The 23,953-nt window shown below is 49.0% G+C and overlaps 1 protein-coding gene and 2 long non-coding RNA genes across 3 annotated transcripts in view; 2 read left to right on the forward strand and 1 right to left on the reverse strand.

Moving 5' to 3' along the window:
• The window catches only part of LOC134541812 (cell adhesion molecule Dscam2-like), a 50,146-nt gene extending 35,286 nt beyond the window's left edge, over positions 1–14,860 (forward strand). Inside the window, exons 14-30 of the mRNA XM_063385505.1 lie at positions 1,395–1,465; positions 2,019–2,244; positions 2,944–3,090; positions 8,741–8,896; positions 9,121–9,189; positions 9,269–9,405; positions 10,623–10,776; positions 11,695–12,063; positions 12,665–12,850; positions 13,583–13,645; positions 13,749–13,811; positions 13,915–13,977; positions 14,081–14,143; positions 14,247–14,309; positions 14,413–14,475; positions 14,579–14,641; positions 14,745–14,860. Of these exons, the coding sequence (XP_063241575.1) occupies positions 1,395–1,465; positions 2,019–2,244; positions 2,944–3,090; positions 8,741–8,896; positions 9,121–9,189; positions 9,269–9,405; positions 10,623–10,776; positions 11,695–12,063; positions 12,665–12,850; positions 13,583–13,645; positions 13,749–13,811; positions 13,915–13,977; positions 14,081–14,143; positions 14,247–14,309; positions 14,413–14,475; positions 14,579–14,641; positions 14,745–14,860 (2,072 nt within the window). The remainder of the gene's footprint in view (positions 1–1,394; positions 1,466–2,018; positions 2,245–2,943; positions 3,091–8,740; positions 8,897–9,120; positions 9,190–9,268; positions 9,406–10,622; positions 10,777–11,694; positions 12,064–12,664; positions 12,851–13,582; positions 13,646–13,748; positions 13,812–13,914; positions 13,978–14,080; positions 14,144–14,246; positions 14,310–14,412; positions 14,476–14,578; positions 14,642–14,744) is intronic.
• LOC134542169 (uncharacterized) lies at positions 5,549–7,944 on the reverse strand. The gene is made up of 3 exons (XR_010076749.1): positions 7,616–7,944; positions 7,405–7,496; positions 5,549–6,251 (listed from the first exon to the last, which is right to left on the reverse strand). It is a non-coding gene; the product is annotated as an uncharacterized LOC134542169 (long non-coding RNA).
• A 435-nt stretch (positions 14,861–15,295) lies between the features above and the next one.
• LOC134542303 (uncharacterized) lies at positions 15,296–19,235 on the forward strand. The gene is made up of 3 exons (XR_010076775.1): positions 15,296–15,364; positions 18,005–18,131; positions 19,154–19,235. It is a non-coding gene; the product is annotated as an uncharacterized LOC134542303 (long non-coding RNA).
• The last annotated feature ends 4,718 nt before the right edge of the window (positions 19,236–23,953 follow it).

Genomic DNA, 23,953 nt, shown 5'->3' on the forward strand with positions numbered 1-23,953 from the left:
GTTCGTAAATGCTATTTGCAACCAAGACACTACTCAGTAATGGGAACTTTTTTAAAACTACATTTTTTCAAAGTCTTTTGGTAGTTTCCAGCCCAATGCCATGATTGCTTGGCTAATAAACTATCTTACAAGTATTTCCCACATCCATTGATTTTAACCACTTTACACCCTCTTCTTTCTTTCTAGACTCTATTCAGGGATTTGTCTAGATATCCATCGAGAAAACAGACATTGCTGATGTATTTAAATTCCACTGTTTTAATAGGCAAGTAAAACATCTTAACTTTTGCAGAACTGCTGAAAGTTTTTCGAGAGTAATATGAAAGGAACACAGAAATGATAATGGACACTGAAGCCAAGATAAATGTTATGAAAGATATCAAACAGAAAAGAAAAAATCTTTTGTATGGCGGTTTCTTACCCCCCTCACACAAAAAAAAAATTGGAAAGAGCGAAGAAGGCTAGACTTAGGAAGTGAGCGTGAGCCAGTACTGGCGAAACGACGCGAGGATTGAGCTATACTTGCATAAATATCTCAAAAATGGTCGATGGAAATTGTGGTATTAAAATACCAAGACTAATAACCTTTACACAACTAACACTACAAAGTATTGGTGCCAATCATTCAGCGATATCCATAAATTTTCAGTAATTCAGTTATCATGTACAGTGTTATCAAATATAGCGGAATGTCAGGAAAACTTTAGAATATAAGAAATGTTTAAAACTGGTTGGAATAAAATTAACACATTATTGTTTCAGTGGTGTCGAGGTGTGTCGTTAATTGGTTAGACCTGGCAACAGTCTCTCCTGACCTCACCGTGGTCAATGTAGACGGCAAACATCCCAACCCGAACTGGGGAAGATGATCCCAAGACGTATTCCCCTTGCCCTCCCAGTCCACATTTTAAAGACGAATAGAGGACATGAGCCCTATGAAGAGAAGGATGCGCATCATGCAACATCCTCGACCCAGTGGGTCATAGAACCCGAGGCCTGACTTTGAACACATTCTTTGAATGATTCTTGTAGAGGGGAAGATTGATTTAAAACATTATTTTGGACATAAGGTATTGTAGTATTAGTGCATATCACAGAGAAACCCTGAAGAACAGACTAAGAAAAAAATACACAAACACAGAGAAAAACCAACCAAAATCAGCCGATCACAAATGTTGAATGCATATACAGTACCGAGACTTCTTTGGAAGGAATTAGGAGTTGTCCATGTTATGTTCTGAATCATCTTTGGGTTCCTCTTTTCGTCAATGTGTTGACCAAGGTTGTTGTTTGTCTGTATTTACTGTGCTTGTTGCGACTGTCTCGCCTTTGTCAGCTTACTGTGTTCGTCTAGGATGTGCTGTTGTTCTGACGAACATTGCCCTATGTTCCAGCCCCGAGCGCACCGCCGAGTGACGTATTCATCAAAGCCACGAGCTCCACCTCCGTGAACGTTCAGTGGAAGGTGTGTGGCTGCCACGCATACGAATATTTTACCTAACGTCATTTCCGGTGTTCTAATTAAATAATTTTCATTTAATATGATGATTTATGATCTGCAATTTCATTCACACTGATTTCCTACATTAACTGTATGCCGATACAGTTGCAACACAGTGACATAAACTACACGATCCTTTGCTTGTTAACTGAGGTTGAGTTCAAAGTGATCGATTCCTTTATCTATGTCTTCTTTTATGTAACATAGTGCACCTTTTTAAGATTTTCGCCATATAGGACACAATTTGTAACATAAAATATGTGAGCAAAATTAAATTATTAATCTTTTATGATGAAATCTTAATTATTTTTGTTGCTAAGTGTTTGCCATATTGTTAATATAAGTTTAATTTCATTCTTCTTTATAAATAATTTCTGAATGGACAAAAACGTTGAATAAAAATTACATGAGAGTTTGACTGAGAAGACTCTTTGTATACATATGCAAACAAGCCGTTCATCGTAATGAATGCTGAAAGGGCTAATAGTGCATCTAATGGGACGGTGGTGTGCGACAGCCACCAGCAGGAGGCCAGCAGCAGGGCGCTCTGGCGGGCTACAGGATCAGCTACCGCCAGCTGCCCAGCGGCGCCACTCAGGTGCGCACTGTCAAAGGAGGCCGCTCGGAGGTGCTGCTGACCTCGCTGCGCCAGTACTCGCGCTACGAGGTCACGGTGCAGGCCTTCAACTCGGTGGGGCCGGGTCCTGCCTCCCCCCCGCTCGTCGTCACCACTCTGGAGGGTGGTAGGTAAATACTGTCAGTGCTGCCAACTTGCCCCTTCGCGTAGCGCCCGTGCCGCTTCTCACACGCTCTGACAGACGTTTCCCCCGATGAGATTTGTGAGCCTGAAAAAGGTTTGTAAAGAGCAACTTATCACACGACAAATCCCAATTTATGCAATATTAGTGGGAAAAATAGAAACTTATCAGTTATATCTTGGCTTGTTTTAAATATTAACCACAACTTGCTTGAAATATTTTATTCTATTTTATGTCTAAAAACAATACCAAACTTTGTAATTTATGGTTTGTTAACAATGTTGGATTGGTGTTAACATTAAGTAATCCCGGACTAGCCATTCTGATTTTTGTTTCCCAATGTCACCCAACATCCCTCCAAGCGAGTGCTGGATGGCTCCTTGATGTAGTCCACGGCCTATTCCTGCCTCAGTATCTGTGTTACCAGCTCTAAATTATGTCACTCGCTGTCTAAGTAAAGTCTACCAGTAGCGAGGCTGTGATCTTAGTACTGGAGCACAGAGTCTTCTTCGGTGGCAAGTGCTTGCATATTGTAGGATAACAGAAGAGGCAGTAATTGAAGTGTGTCCGGTGCCGCAGTGCTGGGGCACAAGTCTTGTGCTGTAATGGAACAGACAGTAGGTGAGCTTGCCCGGGGCCACGGTGTGTTCGCCGAGTGGCTGCACCACGGCGTGGTGTGTGCAGTGCCCGGTGCTCCGCCGCAGAACGTGCGCTGTCAGACGCTGTCCTCGCAGAGCCTGCGGCTGCAGTGGGAGCCGCCCGACCCTGACCACCGCAATGGCGTCATCGAGGGCTACAAGGTGACCTACCGCCGCGCCAGTCCTCGTGCAGGTACCTCCTACCTCCACCGAGCGGGCATCTGTCACTCCTTCCTGTCAACTGTTGCATATGGCTACACGTTAGGACAAGTGTCCCAGCTCACTGGCCCAGATTCACAAGCTCTGACTGCCTAGGAGGCTCTGTAGATGTATTCAAGGATGCTACTGCTGCCACCCATCACTGCATGGTCTTCTCTCATCATTAGTTCTTTTTTATTTATTTATTATTTACCTAGGCAGGCTTTGTGACAGTACAGTGGACATGCGCTCAGGCAACAGGCTTCTAATCCTGATACAGACATCCTGATCCCCCTTATCCAACAGTTTCCAGTAATCACATAAAGCACATTCTTGGATAATCCCTTTCTGTAGGATATTACTTTTTTATTCTCCAATGTGTACTGTTTTGTTCGTCATTTGTCCGTTTCAAGCAACAGCGTAGTCGAAATCCTTTAAAAATTAAGTATAATAAAAATACATTTCAATTTCTGGTTTATTTAAGCTTTATATTGCTATTTTATTGATCGATCATAAATGAAACCAAGTTGAAATACTATAGTAAATTTACCTATAAATCAAAACACAACCATGATGTTTACAGTAGAAGTTCTATAGTCCGGCATGTTTGGGACCATGGCCATGCCGAATTAGTGATTTTGCTGGAGTATCAAATTTTAATATAGTTTTAAATGGAATACCAAAGAAAGATTAATGTACATCACAATGGTATTTAAAACACCTATGTAAAACGAAGTAAATGTACACATGAAATGTGAAATTTAACATGCTGTAAAACAGGAACAACTTTACTAAAATGAAAACCAACTCTGGGGGAACTATAAACACTGGCAGCGCAGTGCTGCGACCTGGCGACCAAGATGATCAGTCAAGATCCGCCCGAGAAAATATGAACCATTATATCTATGATATGAATGCAAGGGCCTCGATTGGTGCCGGATCACAGAATATGCCAAACCCATAAAATTCCGGATTAATGACCATTATTTGTATAATGAAAACAAAACATTCATCATACATGTAACATAACGAAGATATAATACAATCCTCAAAAGTCTTATGTATGCAAAGAAATATGGTTGTCCTCGATGGGACTGAAAAAATAATTTAACTATTGCTTGTAATCTCGTCCAGGTTGGGGTCATTGAAGACGACGAGGGATGTTTCCCAAACACTCCTGGGGTCAGGGTTCGAGTCACATCTATGGCATGAGAGTTGAGGTCCAGTGGGTGGTTGCTTCAAGCAGGGGATGGACTTGGTGAAGCCTGCTCGCGGGTTGAGAGTCCCTCGCCTGTGAGTGGCACGTGGTCACTGACAAGGCAAGCGTGCAGAAGAAGCTTTAGGACGGTTTCTGGACAAGGGGTTTCAGCCGAGATGAGGAAAGGGAGGAGGCAGCAGTGAAATACACGCCTGTATCAGTGTTAATACTGATGTATTTCAGGTGGGTGTAGGGGCATTGCCCAGAAGATTTCAGCTTACATCCGAAAAGTATAGCAAGAATAGAAAGGAAGTGATACGGATATAAACATATTTGCGCCATATTATTACATGTAAACATTAGAAACAACTAGAGGAAAAGATTGTTTCACTTGGGAAGGTTAACGCCATTGGTCATGTTGACACATGTTTTGGCAGTTATATTATAATGGTGGAGACAGGTGGTTCATTGTTGAAGTTATGGAATCTCTTATCACTTAGGATGACTCATTTTAAATGCAGTAAGTGTTTTGGTGTGTGTGACATGCATGAAAATTATGAAATGCATTATACTTTCGTTTAATAATATGAACCGAAGTGCGTGTATTTTGATCTACATATGTGTAAACAAACACAGATGAAATCATAGTTATATCGGCAGATGGAGGGCGCGTGTTAGACCAGGGTCATGTGTCTGGTGGATTCTCCCAGGTGAGAGGTGAGGCAGCCAGAGCGATGTTCAGGTCAATTGTTCCAATTAAGGCAAAATATGCATGCACAACTTAAGGCGGGTACAGACTAGAACATTTTAGCGAACAGAACAGCGAACAGTGTTCGACACATTTTACGAACAGTGTTCAGATTTCGAAAGAACATTGTTTGCGAACATTGTTCGAGGTGTGTTCCCTGTGACCCATTCCGTACTTAGCAGTGGCACGATGAGTACACAGGCGCAAGTAGCAGCAGCTGTATATATTTACATTCACTATGCGGTTAAAAAGCGAAGGAAATCTCGCCGTTGGTGGATTACAAAACTGTATGAAAGTAGGACAACATATAGTGGCTCGAACTTGTTGGCAGACTTAAGTTTTCAGTCAGTCAGTGGTCTTTACAAGAACTTTACAAGAATGCACCCATCAGATTTTGAGTGGTTGATCAATTTGATAGGAGCGAAAATTGGTAAGAGAGATACGTCGTTCAGAAAAGCAATTCCAATTACAGAAAGACTGGCATTGACATTACGTTTTTTTAGCAACTGGTGATTCGTATACCAGCCTTCAGTATGTATTTAAAATTTCAAAACAGACTATCAGCACAGTTATTCCTGAAGTGTGTTCTGCTCTCATCGAAGGACTTGAGGATTACATTAAGGTAAGTATTGACTTATTCTGCGGTACTGTGTAATTGAAAGATTTATTAACGTAATTTTCTACATTTATTTATAAGAAATGACAAAGTTGTTTACACTGTGTTACAAATCATTAGGAGCACTGTAATTAAAACAAAAATATTTTATAAGAGATCGTGAATAATGAAATCATCATCATCAGACGTCAAGGTAGGTGATCCTGCTGAAGGACACGGGGTTGTAGGGTTGGACAATACAGTGTTTGACTGCACGACAGAGTTGTCCGATGGAAAATGACATGGATAGTGTGGTTGTATAAAATTCTGAGTGTTATTGTAGAAACCCCTGTTAGCGCGAAGGAAAATACCCATAATGTCATTTTCAATTGTACATCTAGTATCAACGTTGTACTGTCTCAACTTAGATGCGACCAAATTTCCAAAATGTTGGCACTCATCGTTAAGCTGACTCGCGGTGGACGACAATATATGAAAGGCTTTGTCCAGACGTGCATCTTCGACTCGCTGCTTCTTCTTTTTCGGTACAGTTTCCTGTGCTGATTCTCCAACTGCACCACATTCTACGTCTCTCTCTTCGCTTTCTACTCGCATCTGAAAAATGTCATAATAAGTAATTATAAATAAATTATCGTTTGAGCCAAATAATGTTTCACTGGTTTTATAGCTACATCGTTTAAATTGTTATTACACCACACAACAGTAATTCTTGCATTTTGCAAAATTTCAAGTCAAATACGTGTGTATAATAATGTTTCTGCGTCCCCTTCATTGGACTAGTTGCCACTGAGTTAGGCAGAAACATAAACATGTAAATGAAATAAATGGGATAAATGTCAAAGGAGAATTATAACAACCGGTCGTTACGTGTAGTTCTGAATATATCTGTTACAGATTCCTACTACTGAAGAAGAATGGGCGGCAGTAGCAAGAGAATTTGAAAGCAAGTGGCATTTCCCACATTGTGTAGGCGCGCTCGACGGTAAACACGTTGTATTACAGTCACCTATGAATAGTGGAAGCGAGTACATAAACTACAAAGGATTTTTCAGTATAGTACTTTTTGCTTTGGTAGATGCCAATTACAATTTCTTATTTGTAGATGTGGGATGCCAAGGCCGAATATCGGATGGTGGCGTATTTGCAAATTCTGAGCTGGGCAAAAGGATTGCATCGAACTCATTGCATCTTCCTCCCGCCGCCCCATTGAGGAACAGAAACACAGATATCCCATATTTTTTTATTGGGGATGAAGCATTTCCTTTGTCGGGCAACCTTATGAAGGTATATGCTGGTTATCATCGTAAAGGGACAAAGGAACGGATTTTTAACTACAGGTTGTGCAGTACTCGAAGGGTTGTGGAAAACGTGTTCGGCATTGCATCTTCAGTTTTTCGCGTGCTGAGGAAACCTCTTCTCTTAGAACCACAAAATGCTGAGCGAGTTGTAATGACTGTTGCCTTGCTTCACAATTTCTTGAGAAAAAGACCAGAATCTGCTACAGTTTACACACCCCCGGGAACATTTGATAATGAAGAAGCGGGAGACGTAATACACGGGCGTTGGAGGGATGATGGTACAGATATGGGTTCGTTGTTGCCAGTTACAAGGGTTCCCCGCAGATCAAAGAATGCGGTACTTGACGTAAGGGAAGAGTTGGCGGAGTATTTTACACGAGAAGGGAAAGTAACGTGGCAAGATGAATATGCTTAGTATGAACGTTTGGTACCAAGCAACTTGTACTTACCGTCGAAATTGTCTTTCTTGGTTTATTTTTGTCCAGCAAGAAACGTAGACTTTCGAAAGCGAACCAGGAACTTCTGTACATTTCGTCAGTTCCTGTAACAAATTACTGTTTGTAGAACAATTTGTGCGACTTAAAATTTTGTTTACGTAATCAAAATGTACTAATGTTTTAAAAGAATCCACTTTACAAAATAAAACTGAAATGAACCCACCTTTTCCAGTTCCAGCAGTGTCTTTCATTTTCTTCCTCTCCCTTCTTAATGCTGATAGCAAACTCTCCATTTTCTTCTTACATTCGTCCACATCTCTGTCCATTTCGGCCCCGATTTCTTCCCACGCGTCTTGTTTTCTAATTTTGTTGAAATGATTAACATTGTTTGGGTCCCATATCACTGTTTGTTGTTTATACAAATCTATCAGTTTTATTTGATCTTCCTTGGACCACTCCATTCTCATATAACAAAAGAGTCACGCACCGCTACTAACTCCGTGAAGACAACACCGCTCCACGTCGACAACTGAATGTTCGCAGGAAGTGTTCGCAGCGACGTCCAGATTGTTATCCGAGCCACGGCGAACATCCTTTGATGTGACGGGCAAAAACCGACAAATATCGGATCGCAACCGAACAAACAACCGAACATTTTTTGTTACGGGGAAATGTTCGTTTTCCCGTCCACATTGGTTGCAAACATGTTCGCGAACAATGTTCTGTCCGTTGAAATGTTCTAGTCTGTACCCGCCCTTAGATGCGAACCCTATTTGGGTACACTAGTTTTAGTTTTCCATTAACTTTTATTTTTTTCTTCCTTTAGTCTTCTTTATTTTATTTGTTATGGGGCCTCTGTCTTCATGCTTTATATTAGTTCTTCGATCTCGAACTATTTACTTAATATTTCAAGTTCAATTTCTTCATTATTATTATAATTCATAAAATTAAAGACTATATATAAATCCTCCAATCATGGCCGGGTTGATAGCAGGGTCGTCATAATATTTTTCTGTCTTGTAATATTGTCTTCCTTATTCTTGTGCTCTTCTATCACTATAAGTCTTAAGTTTCCTTTCTTTAACTTCAGTATTCATTCGTTATATCTTCTTCCCTATTCTCTCTTCTACATTTAGTTGTGAATGATTTTCTTCAATCTTCTTAACCAATTTTAACTCTCTTCTTCTCCATACCATCCACATTTTATATCTTCTTTCTCTCTCTCTTCCTTATTTTGTAGTCATTCTTTTTTTTTCCGGCCTTTTCTGTATCTTAACTCATGACATCATTTTCACTCTTCTTTCGCCTCTCTTCTGAACTTATATTAGGTATGTCTGTATTGCTGCAGGCCAGCAGGCGGCGGAGACCAAGAAGACCTCGAGCCTGGAGACGACCCTGCACGGGCTGGCGCGCTTCACCAATTACAGCGCGCGCGTCGCCGCCTTCACTCGCGCGGGGGAGGGTTCCCGCAGCTCGCCGCTGCTGTGCCGCACGGACCAGGACGGTGAGCCCTCTGTCGCCCCTCGCCCCGTGTGGCCCGCTCTGCCAACACAGGACTCGCATGCCCGCGCGGTTCATCCCCTCACTCTGTAAGCTTGTCTCTGAAAGACGCTGGCCATGAACGCCGACAGCGTGCTGGTGTCGTGGCGAGGTCCTCGTGAACCCAACACGCGATACTTGTTGAAGTGTTTGTTGAAGCGGTGATCTCCCTCTGTGTGTGTGTCGCAGTGCCGGGGCCGCCCGACATGGTGAAGGCGCTGACAATGAACGCCGACAGCGAGCTGGTGTCGTGGCGAGGTCCTCGTGAACCCAACACGCGATACTTGTTGAAGTGTTTGTTGAAGCGGTGTGATCTCCCGCTGTGTGTGTGTCGCAGTGCCGGGGCCGCCCGACATGGTGAAGGCGCTGGCAATGAACGCCGACAGCGTGCTGGTGTCGTGGCGAGGCCCTCGTGAACCCAACGGAGATGTCGTCAAGTACCACGTGTTCTCCCGCTCTCTTCTCGACGGCAAGGTACCAGGACTCATGTCCAGCAGGGCTTCTTGCAGCAACCAGTAGTTGTGTGCAGTGGCGGATCCAGGATTTTGGTTTGGGAGGGACTTGACCCAGCTGAGGCCAGGCTTTATCAAGACAAACACTAAAACAATAGTGGACCCAGATGCTTTTGGAGGGGGCTTGAGCCCCTTAGCCCCCACTCTGGATCCGCTTCTGGTTGTGTGTGACGTGAGACTCGGCTCAGGCCCTCGAATTGTAAAGACTAACAATGTTCCTTAAGGTGTCGTGTTTTATGCCACCAATTTAGCATTAACTATTTCCTTGTTAAAATTGTTAAAAGAGTATTTCAAAAATTTTCAATGAGTCGTGTGGGATTTAGTATTGCATAGATATGAAGCGACAAAATCCATCTGTGATTTTGTTCGAATGAAAATACACACTTAACACTCGTACTCTCGTCCTCACACATAGTTGTCAGGAATGAGAGTGAAGTACCTGCGCTCGCCAACTACGCGCATGTTGATGTACTTCGTGGAAAGGCATATGGTCCCGTCATAGTCGTCCTCGGGAGGTCGCTGAGGACTCCATGTAACTCTCAGGATGCCCAAATAGAAGCATGCATTCCGTATTGTATTCTTAAGGTTTATTCTTAAGGAAAAATAAAAAATTCTTTCGCTGCAAATTCTTTGTTTGATCCAGCTTATAACAAGGTACAATTATACTATTAATCAAAATAAAAAAAACCATGGGTGCGTGGCCGCCACGCTGCGAGTGAGCATGTATGACAGGGCGTGGGTATAGAAGTGTTAAAGTATGCAAGTACATTAAGTATACAAGTGAAAAAGTACACAAGTGCACAAGTAAAGATTGGGAAAGTATGCAGTTACACAAATATTCAAGTGTGTAATAATGCAAACTTGACGTCGAGTGCTCTACTCTTGACCGCTACACTATTCGTGGCCCTCTGACCATTCCACTTTAGTTAACCTCTGATGACGTCATTGCCTAGACCTGTCCTACCGGCTAGGGAACTATAAAGTGCCGGCCTTACCACCGGCTTTAGAGAAGTTCCACGTCAGTGATCATGACCCCGGGAGGGACACCACTTGGCTAATATAAGCAGTTGTGCCTCAGTCATGTAGTTGATGTGAAAGAAGCCGGCAGTGCGACTGGTGAAGCACGCCGTGTCCAGAGTGTCCAGAGGAAGCCGAGGAAAGCAAGGACGTGGTGCGCAGGAGACGCAGGACTCGGTGCCGGCAGACAAGGACCTCCTGCACGAGGCTCGGCGACTCAAGGAGTTCCAGCGCTACGAGTTCTGGGTGACGGCCGTCACGGTGGTGGGCGAGGGCCCCAGCAGCGCGCGGGTCACGCAGTCTCCCGTGTCTCGGGGTGAGTCTCCTCACGGCACTGCGCTCTTGGCCACTGGCTGCTGGCTGGTGTGACGTCTTTCACCGCGGGCTTTTCTCTAGCCTACAGTCGTCCACGTAAACTGTCACACGATTGCACAAGTAGAAAAAACTTAAAATATGTTTAGAATTATAGACTATCGCGAAATTAAACATGGTATGCGGTCTTGACGAATTGATGCACCACTTTCGCCCTATACATGATACGGGTACGCAGTGGTAACACACCCGGGCTCCAGTCGAGATCCCGGCACCCTGATTCCCCAGGGCTTCCTAAAATTCCCAGTTCGAATGCTGAAACAATTCCGTACCAAATGCCATAGACGATTCCATTCCACGTTTTTTTCTATATTTGCACTGTCGTGAGTCACCGTCACTAAAATGCCCGTGCTGTTGATGAGACACAAGTGTCCGAGTAAAAAAATCTTCCCCTCAGTATTTATGCAGGTGGAGAAAAATAAGGGGCATTGCCAGTAGCTGGTTGAATTCACTTCAGGTGCTCCCAACGTCCCACCAATGTAGAGCACCATCATTCCATCTAGGGCCTCATTCGACGCTGCCCTACAGGGAATGGTAGATTCAAAAGGTGCTATCGAATTCAGAAGTGCGTCATGTCCTGCCCTTGGGTCGGTTTCTCGTAGTATCAGGTTACCAGGTTTAACACTACCGCTTTGAGATAGAAGTTAGTGGAGGAAGCATGGGAGGGAGCCGATTACCCATCGCATCTGGATTTGTTTTCCCTTCATACAAAAAAGTTCTCATTTTAATAGCAACGCTATACAGCTCATGTCTTGGTCTATATTTCACTTTAAAAAACTAATATATACCATGTTGACTGGTTTAATAAACTTTGGTAAGTATTTGCAGTGACAGCTCGGTACAGATGGCCGCTCCTGTGCAGTGCCAGCCAGGATCGCCTCGTTCTCCGGCGCAGTGTTCGGCGCGGCGGGGCGCGCCCTGACGCTGCCGTGCCGCGCCGTGGGGCTGCCGGCGCCCTCCAGGACGTGGCGAGGCCCCGGCGGGGGCGGCGCCCTGCTGCCCCGCCACCAGCTGCTGCCCGACCGCCGCCTCTCGCTGTCGCCGCTGGCGCCCGACCACGCCGGCAACTACACCTGCGTGGCCGAGAACGTGTTCGGCCGCGACGAGGTGACGTACGCGCTGGCGGTGCAGGTGCCGCCGCGGGCGCCCGTCCTCAGCGCCGCCGCCGCCTCGCCGCACGGGCTCACGCTCGTGTGGCGTGCGCCCGACAGCGGCGGCAGTCCCATCACAGGTGAGCTGGGCGCGGGGCGTGGCCGGCCACGAACACATCATCTCTAGAGACATTGCTTCAGTTGGGACAAGCTTCAAGGCAGGAGTGCCCATGGGCAGTGGCGTAGCCAGGATTTGTGTATGGGGGGGGGGGGTGTGTGTTAAGGATCATGATCCCCCTGTATTAAAGCGGGGGGTCTGGGGGTCCTCCCCCGGGAAAATTTGGATTTTAAGGTGTAAAACAGTGCTATTTTAGCAGTTTTCGGTACTTAAATTTAAATATTTTAATGGTAAAATTTTTATTAATTTTTAATATGAAATTTGTTTGAGTGATGAAAAAGAAATTTAAATAAAAATTTGGTGCTAAAGGGGGGAGGGGGTGTTTGAACCCCTTAACCCCCCCCCCCCCCTGGCTAAGCCCCTGCCCATGGGTGAATGCGGGTCCAGATGAGAATAAGATATGGTCCAGTCATACACATCTGTGTAACCACCTCAAGAAATATATTTTACTATAACAGACGCAGGAAAAATACGTCAATAATTAAATTGCTTTCAGAAAAAACAAATATCTGTGAATACTTAGTACATAGCGTATTTTAAAAAAAATTATTTTTGTTCTCCAGGCTTCATACTGAAATACAAGCACAGTCTGGACCAGTGGCAGAAGTTGTTCATAGACCCCGATGACAGCTCGTTCACGTTGGATGGCCTCAAGTGCGGAGTGACATACCACCTATCTCTGTTGGCAACCAACGAAGTGGGTCACGGCAAACCCAGCCCCGTCATCACCGCGGCGACCAAAGGCGCAGGTAGACATTCCCGCACACAGTCGTCGCTTGCCGGCTGCCTGAGTTCTTTACTCAGAAACTTGCGAGCGATTGTGATAGTGACTATGACTGATACATCTTCGCAAGTTATGAACTACACAAATAGGAAATGGAAAGTAACACTGAAGTTAATTGACATAAATTTCGAGCTTAGCTTAGTATTTCAAAGGTTTATATAAAAAAAGTGATGACTTTAATGCTCAGGTCAATAAAAACAAAAGAATAAACTACAATGTAGTAAATTCTATGAATAAAATACTAAACTAATTTAAAAAATACATTTGATTACACATGACTACAACAATCATTAAAATGACATTTACCATTAAAAATTCGTTCACCAAAAATTCACGACATTTCAAAAAAACATAACAATAGAGGAGACATTGCAATATTCGCCACATCCTGGCAACTTGTTTTTGTGTCTAAGAATCCAGAGCCAGATGATTCGAATAGAATGAATTATTTGTCACTAATTTATGAATTTCGGACTAGTTCAAGAATCCACTGAGTATGAATAGGTACCAAGGCTTTAGACCAAGTGGAGGTATTGGCACGTGCCTCTTACTATAGCTTAATGTGTCACACTATTTCGAGCATGGTTGCTTATAGTAACTCGCTAGCACCCAGGGCACTAGTCAAAGAGGACTTGTTACTGATGTAGGGTGTGGCTGGTTATGGCGAGGTCCAAGTGAGCACGCACGCCTGTTGCAGCGCCCAAGCCCCTGGCACAGGAGGACTTCCAGGCCGTGAACCAAACGAGCGTGGTTGCTTATAGTAACTCGCTAGCACCCAGGGCACCAGTCAAAGAGGACTTGTTACTGATGTAGGGTGTGGCTGGTTATGGCGAGGTCCAAGTGAGCACGCACGCCTGTTGCAGTGCCCAAGCCCCCGGCACAGGAGGACTTCCTGGCCATGAACCAAACTAGCATGGATGCTTATAGTAACTCGCTAGCACCCAGGGCACCAGTCAAAGAGGGCTTGTTACTGATGTAGGGTGTGGCTGGTTAGGGCGAGGCCCGAGTGAGCACGCACGCCTGTTGCAGCGCCCAAGCCCCCGGCACAGGAGGACTTCCTGGCCATGAACCAAACGAGCATGGTTGCTTATAGTAACTCGCTAGCACCCAGGGCACTAGTCAAAGAAGACTTGTTACTGATGTAGGGTGTGGCTGGTTATGGCGAGGTCCAAGTGAGCACGCACGCCTGTTGCAGCGCCCAAGCCCCCGGCACAGGAGGACTTCCTGGCCATGAACCAAACGAGCATGGTTGCTTATAGTAACTCGCTAGCACCCAGGGCACTAGTCAAAGAGGACTTGTTACTGATGTAGGGTGTGGCTGGTTAGGGCGAGGCCCGAGTGAGCACGCACGCCTGTTGCAGCGCCCAAGCCCTCGGCACAGGAGGACTTCCTGGCCATGAACCAAACGAGCATGGTTGCTTATAGTAACTCGCTAGCACCCAGGGCACTAGTCAAAGAGGACTTGTTACTGATGTAGGGTGTGGCTGGTTAGGGCGAGGCCCGAGTGAGCACGCATGCCTGTTGCAGCGCCCAAGCCCCCGGCACAGGAGGACTTCCTGGCCATGAACCAAACGAGCATGGTTGCTTATAGTAACTCGCTAGCACCCAGGGCACTAGTCAAAGAGGACTTGTTACTGATGTAGGGTGTGGCTGGTTAGGGCGAGGCCCGAGTGAGCACGCACGCCTGTTGCAGCGCCCAAGCCCTCGGCACAGGAGGACTTCCTGGCCATGAACCAAACGAGCATGGTTGCTTATAGTAACTCGCTAGCACCCAGGGCACTAGTCAAAGAGGACTTGTTACTGATGTAGGGTGTGGCTGGTTAGGGCGAGGCCCGAGTGAGCACGCATGCCTGTTGCAGCGCCCAAGCCCCCGGCACAGGAGGACTTCCTGGCCATGAACCAAACGAGCATGGTTGCTTATAGTAACTCGCTAGCACCCAGGGCACCAGTCAAAGAGGACCTGTTACTGATTTAGGGTGTGGCTGGTTATGGCGAGGTCCAAGTGAGCACGCACGCCTGTTGCAGCGCCCAAGCCCCCGGCACAGGAGGACTTCCTGGCCATGAACCAAATGAGCGTGGTTGCTTATAGTAACTCGCTAGCACCCAGGGCACCAGTCAAAGAGGGCTTGTTACTGATGTAGGGTGTGGCTGGTTAGGGCGAGGCCCGAGTGAGCACGCACGCCTGTTGCAGCGCCCAAGCCGCCGGCACAGGAGGACTTCCTGGCCGTGAACTCGACGAGCGTGACGCTGCTGTTGGACGCGTGGTCGGACGGCGGCTGCCCGCTGCGCTCCTTCCAGGTGGAGTACCGCTCGTGGGGGCACCACGAGTGGACTCTGCTGACCAACAGCGTGCACCACGAGGACCTGGTCATCACCGACCTCAGCCCCGCCACGTGGTATGCTCTTCGGGTGACGGCGCGCAACGATGCCGGCTCGGGTCGTCAGGAGTACGTGTTTGCCACGCGTACGTCAACCGGTGGTGAGTGCCTCTCCTCTCCGTGCGGCTCCTAGTAGAAGCATGCAGGTTCCATCGCCTTATAGCTCTGCGCTCAACAGTGTTATGTCGTATCCCACCTTTATCTGTTCTACATATGTAAAGTCACCAGACATATGACATGAAGAAAATAATTGATGTTTTCACTGTCCATTAAAGGTTTCGTTAATCTATAAACACATATCTATGCTATACAAGGTTGGATTATAGTAAGCGAATAAAATTATTACTATTTAAAGCTATGTTTTCTATGATACATAGAATACAGAAGGTTCCGAGGTTAGCAGTAATATGTCACACCACCAAAACTGTATAGCTTGCAGAGCCAAGCTTACAGGCAAGTTAACACTGAACTGCTTTTGCTTACCGATTTTTGTTGTTTGATTTTTCATTTATACCGAAACATCTATAAATGTTTTAACAAGTTATGCTCGAGCAAGACCCTGTCTTCTTTGAACCAAGAGCCAGTACAAAAAACACGTGAAAAATTATACGAGACTACAGACCAGCTATGCAACATCGACTGGTGTGTTTGCAGAGATTGTATTACACTGGTGTCTCGACATAAGCGTGCCTGCGGTGGAAGTATTGACGCCGTCCCCGTTGCCTAATCTGAATTTACGTAAATTTAAGCTGGTAGGTTAATTTTGAATCTCAAGGGATGGGGTTCCTGGCCTCGTGGCGGTAGGCAGGGATGCGGCGACAAAGGACTCCCCGGGCTGTTATGGCCTCCCAGGACGCCTTATTAATGAAACACACGAGTTCCTTTGGTGATTTATTGCGGAGTACACTCTACAGGTCACACGTTCACGTGACTGGCCGCTTCACCGTCGACCTAAGCTCCGCGCACCTGGACCTGCTGGGGTCACTGCGAGAGTATACGGACGTGGCGTGACGAGTGAGGACGAACGGTCCCACGACTTACTTAAGGGAACACATGACACTAAATTACTGTGGTTAGTCCGCACAAGAGAATGATTGGCTTATTAAAACACGTTACACTAAGTTACTGCGATTAGTCCCGCACAGGAGAATAAGCCACTTATTAAAACACGTTACACTGAATTACTGCGATTGGTCCGCACAGGAGAATAAGTTACTTACTAAAACACGTTACACTGAATTACTGCGATTAGTCCCGCACAGGAGAATATGCATGAGCGGATAGTCCGCGGGGTGGCGATGGCCACGTTAAGCTGGGTACGGACACGGTGGAATCTGGAGCGATATCACACACGTGGCCGTGGCACGTCCCAGGTGAATACTCGTCCGAAAGTTTTGGTCGCGTTCGGCGCAGTGCCGCCCTGCGTGGGCAAAGAACTATGTCCCGTGGTGGGACGTTAAAGCGTGAGGCGCAGGTGCCACGATAGGTCACCTAATTGCTTACGTAAAATATAAAAATCCCTGATGGGATACACATATTATTAAAAGACCGCGCGTGGTTGCTAACGGCCGATTTGGGCCGACCGGGGGGCTGATATAAAACGTTTGGACTATAATTACCTATTGCAGTTATATGGTGTTGGCGCGAAAATTGAAGGCTCCCCGTGCGTGGGCTGCCGGCCCGGGCGAGTGCTGGATGGCGACTGACTAACCTCCCTGGCCGCCGGGGCCAGGGAGGGGGGAAATTCCACGGGAAAACTGCGGAGCGCGGGAAGATGACTTCGGCCAGCGTTGTGAATTATAACCCTTTATAAACTGATTATTACATTAACATTGATTATTGAATGGTTTAGATTTCTTAGTTTTTGTTTATATTATAAAATGCCTGAGAAACAATACCCTTGCGCAGTGCCACACCCGGCCGGGCGCTTTGCACACGTAGGAGGCCGTGACTGACGTCACGCCGTTCGGGGCACTGCACTACGTTGCGCGCGCGGGCGCGTTCGGGGCGCGGCACTTATCAGGTGTTGAGGACACATAACGGCCTGTGCTCTCAGAGGGAGCACTGACGGCGGCGTCAGTATCATAGTAAGTTGTGTATAGGATAAAGCTGCTGGAGAGAACCAAAAGTATTACTCAAGCTGGGAAGTACACAGTAATCGTGAGATTTTGATTACAACCTCCAATTATGACAGATTTCCCTTATTCTTGATATTTCACTTTATGAGACTCTAGGACATGGACTCAAATAACACTCTTCTCCTTTATCCCATTTCTTTGATTTCGACGTCAACTTTATTTTTAACTTTAAATCTAAATTTATCTCATATTTTAGATGCCTGTGGATGTGAATATTTCACGTGTCCGACCACCGAGTGTTCCAAGGACGATCGAAAATCTCCAAGAAAGCTCTCCTACTCGGCTCTGGGATCTATTAATAACATAGGAATACACAACTAAAAACAGATGTAAATTTGAGTTCTCGAAAAAATCCACAAAACTTTAACATAATAGATATAGCCTAGGGGAAGAAACTCTAGTTATGTCTTATATGTAACTTTGAGATGTTTAATAAACAAAACCGCCAAAATTTAGCTTAGAGAAACACATGTCGTGCGTATCAGTAGATTAGATGTAGGAATGCAGTAACTTTTCGTAAACGAGCATGAATGAGAGCTGCAGAGTGCAAAGTGTCGAGATGTGCGCATGCAGGAGGATACGAAACGGCGGCCCATGTTGCAGAGCTGCTGAGGTCGGAGCCAGCGCCGGACGGGTTGCGGTACTCGCGCCTACATGTCATCGTGCCTGTGGCATCGGGCGTCGTGTCCACCATCGCTGTGTGCGTGTGCGCCTGTGTGCTGCTGCGCAGGTAAGGTTCACTGTTGTCCGGCGAGCTCACCTGTGGTGAGACACTACCCTAACACCAGCTTCGAGTGACCACGTTATCATGCCAAGTCAACTGTGGTGAGACTCTACACTAGCACCAGCCCATAGTGCCCTAGCATTCATGCCAGGTCACCTCTGGTGAGACCATACCCTAGCACCAGCCTTGAGTGACCATGTTATCATGCCAAGTCAACTGTGGTGAGACTCTGCACTAGCACCAGCCCATAGTGCCCTAGCCTTCATTCCAGGTCACCTCTGGTGAAACCATATCCTAGCATCAGCCTTGAGTGACCACGTTATCATGCCAAGTCAACTGTGGTGAGACTCTGCACTAGCACCAGCCCATAGTGCCCTAGCCTTCATGCCAGGTCGCCTCTGGCGAGGAACTGCCCAAGCGCTAAGTTCAGGGTGACTTATCCATCATGCTAGGTTGCCTTAGGTGAAGCACTGCCCTAGCACTAGGTTTTAAGTAAATTCGGGCAAACCTGCCGAATGCAGATACATGATTTACTGTTGCGCCACCGAGCCAGTCAGATAATGGCACTGTTTCTCACGCATAGCTTCAGACTCTCAGTGGGCTCTGAATCACTTTACACTCGCAATCTCAATGCTCACAAAGTTAAGGCATGTCGCAGTGCTGGTTTCCAGCCTGCGACTCTCACCACACATGATTATGGTAACATTGGTTCCTTCGATATAACCGATTCCTTCCATAATTACTTACTCCTGTTGTACACTTGGCTGAAGAGGCCGGCTGCAGGTTGGGGTTTGTGGGTTGGAATGAAGAGTAAGGCATGGTTGAATGGCATTTTAAAATGAACATTCATAATAGTTAAGTTCCTCACAAAGCATGGGATCTTGGTAAGAAATAACATCGCGGTGTTGATAAGCCCATTAAAAAAACCAAGTGAATGTAATATTCTTGAGTATGGCTCTACAGCCATATAAGAGATAGCCACAGCTGATACAGACGGAGGTGAGGCAGGTGACGGGTGTGTGCTGCAGGCGCAAGACGGCCGGGAGCGGCGCCAAGAGCCTCGCCGAGCTGCAGAACCTGAGGAACAGCAAGCAGCAGGTCGGGCCCGAGCACAGCCACTCCTGCCAGCTGTACCTGCCGTCCCCAGCCAGGAAGGACTCCTCGCTGAGCGCGCACAAGGGCAGCGAGACTTCAGGCACGTGGCGCCACCGCTACTCGAAGCACTCGCGCCACTCACGCCACCTCCGTGGGCAGTCGACAAGCATGCTTCTGTATCATTGCGTAATGACGGCAGCAACCCATCAGAAACTGGGCCCAGTTAATTACATGAGCTTAAACCTCATAAACACAAAATACCGCCCCACCTGCTGTTGCCACTATACAAAAATATATTTTATAAAATTCACTAACCCTTTTATGTCAAGTATGTCCTGTTGCATCACGCTTGATTCACGCCAAATAGTTTTCACATGTAGATCTTGCAGCATGCCTTCTCAGGCAAGCACACAGTAAGGTTGACTCAATGAGTTTGGGAACTTTAAAACAACCTTTCCATTTGAGCTTGATATAAGCTTGTCGTGATATGGCTACTAGAACTGACGATAGCAAACGAACTGCATACCTACTTGGAATAGTAGCCAACCAACTAGGACCTTGAGAAAGTGTCGCGACCTAGAAGAGTTGGCAATATTATAAATATTGCAAGTTTCTTAAAAATACAGTATTTGAACAATGTGACACATATCATACTTGAGATGAACTCGAAAATACGCATGGCCCTTACATACGACTGATACCAAAAGGCAGACACAAACATCAAGCATTGACGCCTTGTCGGTGCTCGGGCGGTCGTGATAACAGCCTATGCGAGAAGGTCTGTGCACCGAGGTCGGCAAGCTGTTGCTTATTGCATGGCACTCCTTAAGTGTTGACGTCCCTCGGCTTCTGGTCCCCGTTTTCCCGTTGAAATAAATGTCCTGTTATGCCCGTACTGCCCTCGTCGGAGAGGTGTGGGTCCAGGCCAACGTGGCCAAGACCGGGAAAGGCGGGACCTGGAGGGAGAGTGAAGTGATTGCGAGGAATGTTGGTAGGTTGTCGCAAGCAGAACACGGCATTAACGAATTTCACGAGCCGTCTTTTATTAACGCTTATAAAGTCCTGCCGCAGCCTGGCGGAACCGTCGCGGAACAAGTGCCCTACCACGGCGACACGGACTCCCTGATGACGGGGCGGTTCTCAAATACGTTTCGGCGCGAATCGTAAAGTTTATTAATGCTAGGCTGACCCAGTGAGAGAGGGCCCGAAGACGGAGCGCTGTACATACGCGGCCCGTTACGTAATGTTCCGTGGACGGCGAAAAGTTCAGAGACTCGTAGCACCACGTTCGCGTTGTAGAAACTGCCCGCTAGACACGTCTCCCGATGACTCGTAAGTTAACAATGCTAAGCTGGTTCGCGGTGGCAGCTCAGCTGCCGTGACCGACTGCGGACTGAGCGAACGTTCAATCCCGAGCGCAACGTGCGCGGCTCGCGGAGCAACGAACACGTCTGTCTCCGCTCGAGACCAGGACGCGACTGCCTCTCCCCGCCCGCCCGCGGGCCGGCGCCCGCGGGTGGCGGGGAGGGAGGGGAAAATCGGCCGGCGTGGGAGAGAGCTCCGTCCCGCGGCACGCCAGGCTGCAATTACATACTATGGCGAAACACTTCAGAAAAAGTTATTGAATTATTTACAAAGACATACACGAGACATTAATTACACAGCGAACTTGCACAATGAATAATAAATAAAATAAGTTAATTACACACATTCAAATCCCTTAATCGTTTACAAATATATACACACTGAAATAAAAGATAAAGTCACATAGAAAAACACTCGTTGGCATGCTAGGGGGCACACGGGTGCGTCCCTGGCCGTCGCACACACTGGGGTTCACTGGGGGGGGGGGGGGGGAAACAGGCCCCCTCAGGCCCGCGTCGGTGGCCAGGTACGGCCTCAGTATCTGGGAGGGTACGACGACTGTCGTCATATGCCCCCCCTCTCCCGAGGCCGTCCTGGCCCCCGACGCCGACCTAGACCGGCAGCCGCGTCCGCGTCCGGCCACTTGTCTGGTCGTCGGAGCTCGTCACGTCATTCCGTCCGGGTCGGGCAAACTGGGGCAGGAGCTGCATCACGCTGCAGCGTAACCCCCCGTCGGTCGTTTGTCTTACGTCTCGGGGTTTGCGCTGACTCCCCCACTCGTAGTCCCGGAGGTAGTGGGGGGCCGTCTTCTCACGCGTGGACCGGCGCAACGCCGGTCCCCTCCCCGCGTGAGCGGTCATCCTCGGCTCCCCGGAAGGCAAGTCCAGGACCACCTGCTGGGCCCTGTCGACATCGCCCTCCCCACTGAGGAGCCGGACCGTTACCCCGTCTGTCACGTCCTTGCTCACGTCCGTCCCCGTCACCCGCCGTTCCCAGGAGTGGACGTACCTCCGTCCACGTCTCTGGGTAGGCTCCGGCAACGTCACCACTGGTTCACTCAGGTCGACCAGGTCGCCCTGAGCAGTGTTGTCATGTGTTACGTCCTCGATGAGTGGTCCATCAGTGTCGTTGGCGTAGGCGCTGACGTCATCAGGCGGGAGCACCCGGTCCACGAAGCGCTCCAGCTCTGCCATGCTTGCGCCACGCGGACCCCTTCCGCCCCTTCTGACGGGCGTCCGTTCCCCGCCCCCTCTTGCCAGTTGCCAACCACCGTTCCCCTTTTGCTGTCCCCCCGTAGGAGGCTGAGTCGGTGTCGTCGTGGGGGCCCGTCCATGTGTCGTGCCCCAGGTGTCGTCGTCCCTGTCAACGTTCCTGCCAACCCCCCGCAGTGACTTGGGGTGGGCGTGTCCTCGTCGACGTCCCTGATCCGGCTCCGGTGGCGTCACCACGGGGTCACCGAGGTCGACCAGGACTCCTACTGCGACGTTGTCATCGGTCCTGTCCCGTGTGTCGTCGTCCCTGTCAACGTTCCTGCCCACCCCCCGCAGTGACCTGGGGTGGGCGTGTCCTCGTCGACGTCCCTGATCCGGCTCCGGTGGCATCACCACGGGGTCACCGAGGTCGACCAGGACTCCTACTGCGACGTTGTCATCGGTCCTGTCCCGTGTGTCGTCGTCCCTGTCAACGTTCCTGCCCACCCCCCGCAGTGACCTGGGGTGGGCGTGTCCCCGTCGACGTCCCTGATCCGGCTCCGGTGGCGTCACCACGGGGTCACCGAGGTCGACCAGGACCCCTACTGCGACGTTGTCATCGGTCCTGTCCCGTGTGTCACCGTCCCCGTCAGCGTTCTCGCCTGCCACTCGCCGCGACCCGGGGTAGGCGTGTCCCCGTCGACGTCCCAGGTCCGGCTCCGGCGGTACCACCACAGGGGCGCCGAGGTCGGCCAGTACACCTTCAGTGACGTCATCCTCGGCCTCGTCACCGTCCACTGGTCCGCTGTCGTCGTGGTCGTACTCGTCGTGCGGGTCGCCTATCAGTCGAATGTCGTCCCTGTGCACCTTAGTTGTCCGTCCGTCGGCGCGACGCACGAGGTACGAGGTGGTGCCCAGTCTGTCTACGATCTCCTGTGGCCCCGCCCACTTAGGAGCCAGACTGGCGCAAAAGCCCCGCTCGCCAGCCGACAGGTGATGACACTTAACAAACACCTGCTGGCCAGGCTCTAGTCGTGCTGGGGGCTGGTGCGTCTGCGGCGTACGTCTAGTCAGGTAGTCAGCTTGGCGACGTCGGGCGTCTTCGCGCAGATCGTCCGTGGTCATGTCGTGCAAGTCGGGGGTTGCGCGTGCTTCCCCGGGCAGGGCGAGATTCCGGCCCTGCACCAGTTCAGCGGGGGAATGGCCCGTGACCGCGTTCGTCCGACGGCGCAGGCAAAACAGCAGCGTCGGCAGGTGCAGGTCCCACTTGGTGTGGTCCTCGTCCAACCGGATGCGCAGCTGAGTTTTAATGTCCTGATTCCGCCTTTCGGTCGGATTCGCGCGCGGATGGTAGGTGGGCGTCGTGTGATGCTCCACCCCCCAACCCGCGCAGGACACTCGCCAGCTTCTCCCCGTGAACTGCACCCCGTTGTCCGTCAGCAGGACCGCGGGGTACCCGTATCGCGGGAAGAACTCGCGCTCGAGCAGGGCAATCACGGTGCCGGCTTTCACGTTCGGTACTGCGAACGCCTCCGCCCAGCGGGTGAAGACATCCGTGACCACAACAATGAATCGCCGACCATGGGACGTGCGAGGATACGGCCCCATAATATCCACCGCCACAGTGTGGAAGGGATTCCGGGGCCGTCGTGGGACCTGCTGCTCCTTGCCGTCGGGTCGCCTGGACTTCCGCCCCTGGCAACGCAGGCAGGCCCGCACGTAGCGTCTCACTTCTGCCGCGTCGCCAGGCCAGCGGAACGTCCGTCTGACCTCACGCAGCGTCTGCTCCGCGCCCGGGTGTCCCGCCAGGGGGTGGTCATGCAGGTAGCTCAGGACCCAGCGCCTGGCCTCGGGCGGCACGTGGGTCCGCCACCCGCTCGACCTGTGAGCCCCCCTGGTCTGGAGCACCCCGTTCAGGCTCCGGCAGCCCGGTATCACCCCCTCCCCACACTCTGTCAGTCGGGTCCGGGTGTCGGGGTCCCGGAGTTGCGCCGCGTGGACCCACGCCAGCAGGTCAGTCATAGTCTCGGGTCGCGCGTCGGGTGCAGGAGCAGTGGGGCTTGTCAACGCGTACAACGCGCACGGTCGCGGCACCGAGTCCTCTACCCCGCGCTCACGCTCAGGGAGGAGCACTTCCTCCCAGCCCTGGTCGTCGTGGAACTCATTCTCAGGGTCCGG

Source organism: Bacillus rossius, assembly GCF_032445375.1.
Source record: "Bacillus rossius redtenbacheri isolate Brsri chromosome 4 unlocalized genomic scaffold, Brsri_v3 Brsri_v3_scf4_2, whole genome shotgun sequence".
In the NCBI taxonomy this organism is placed as follows: Eukaryota; Metazoa; Arthropoda; class Insecta; order Phasmatodea; family Bacillidae; genus Bacillus; species Bacillus rossius.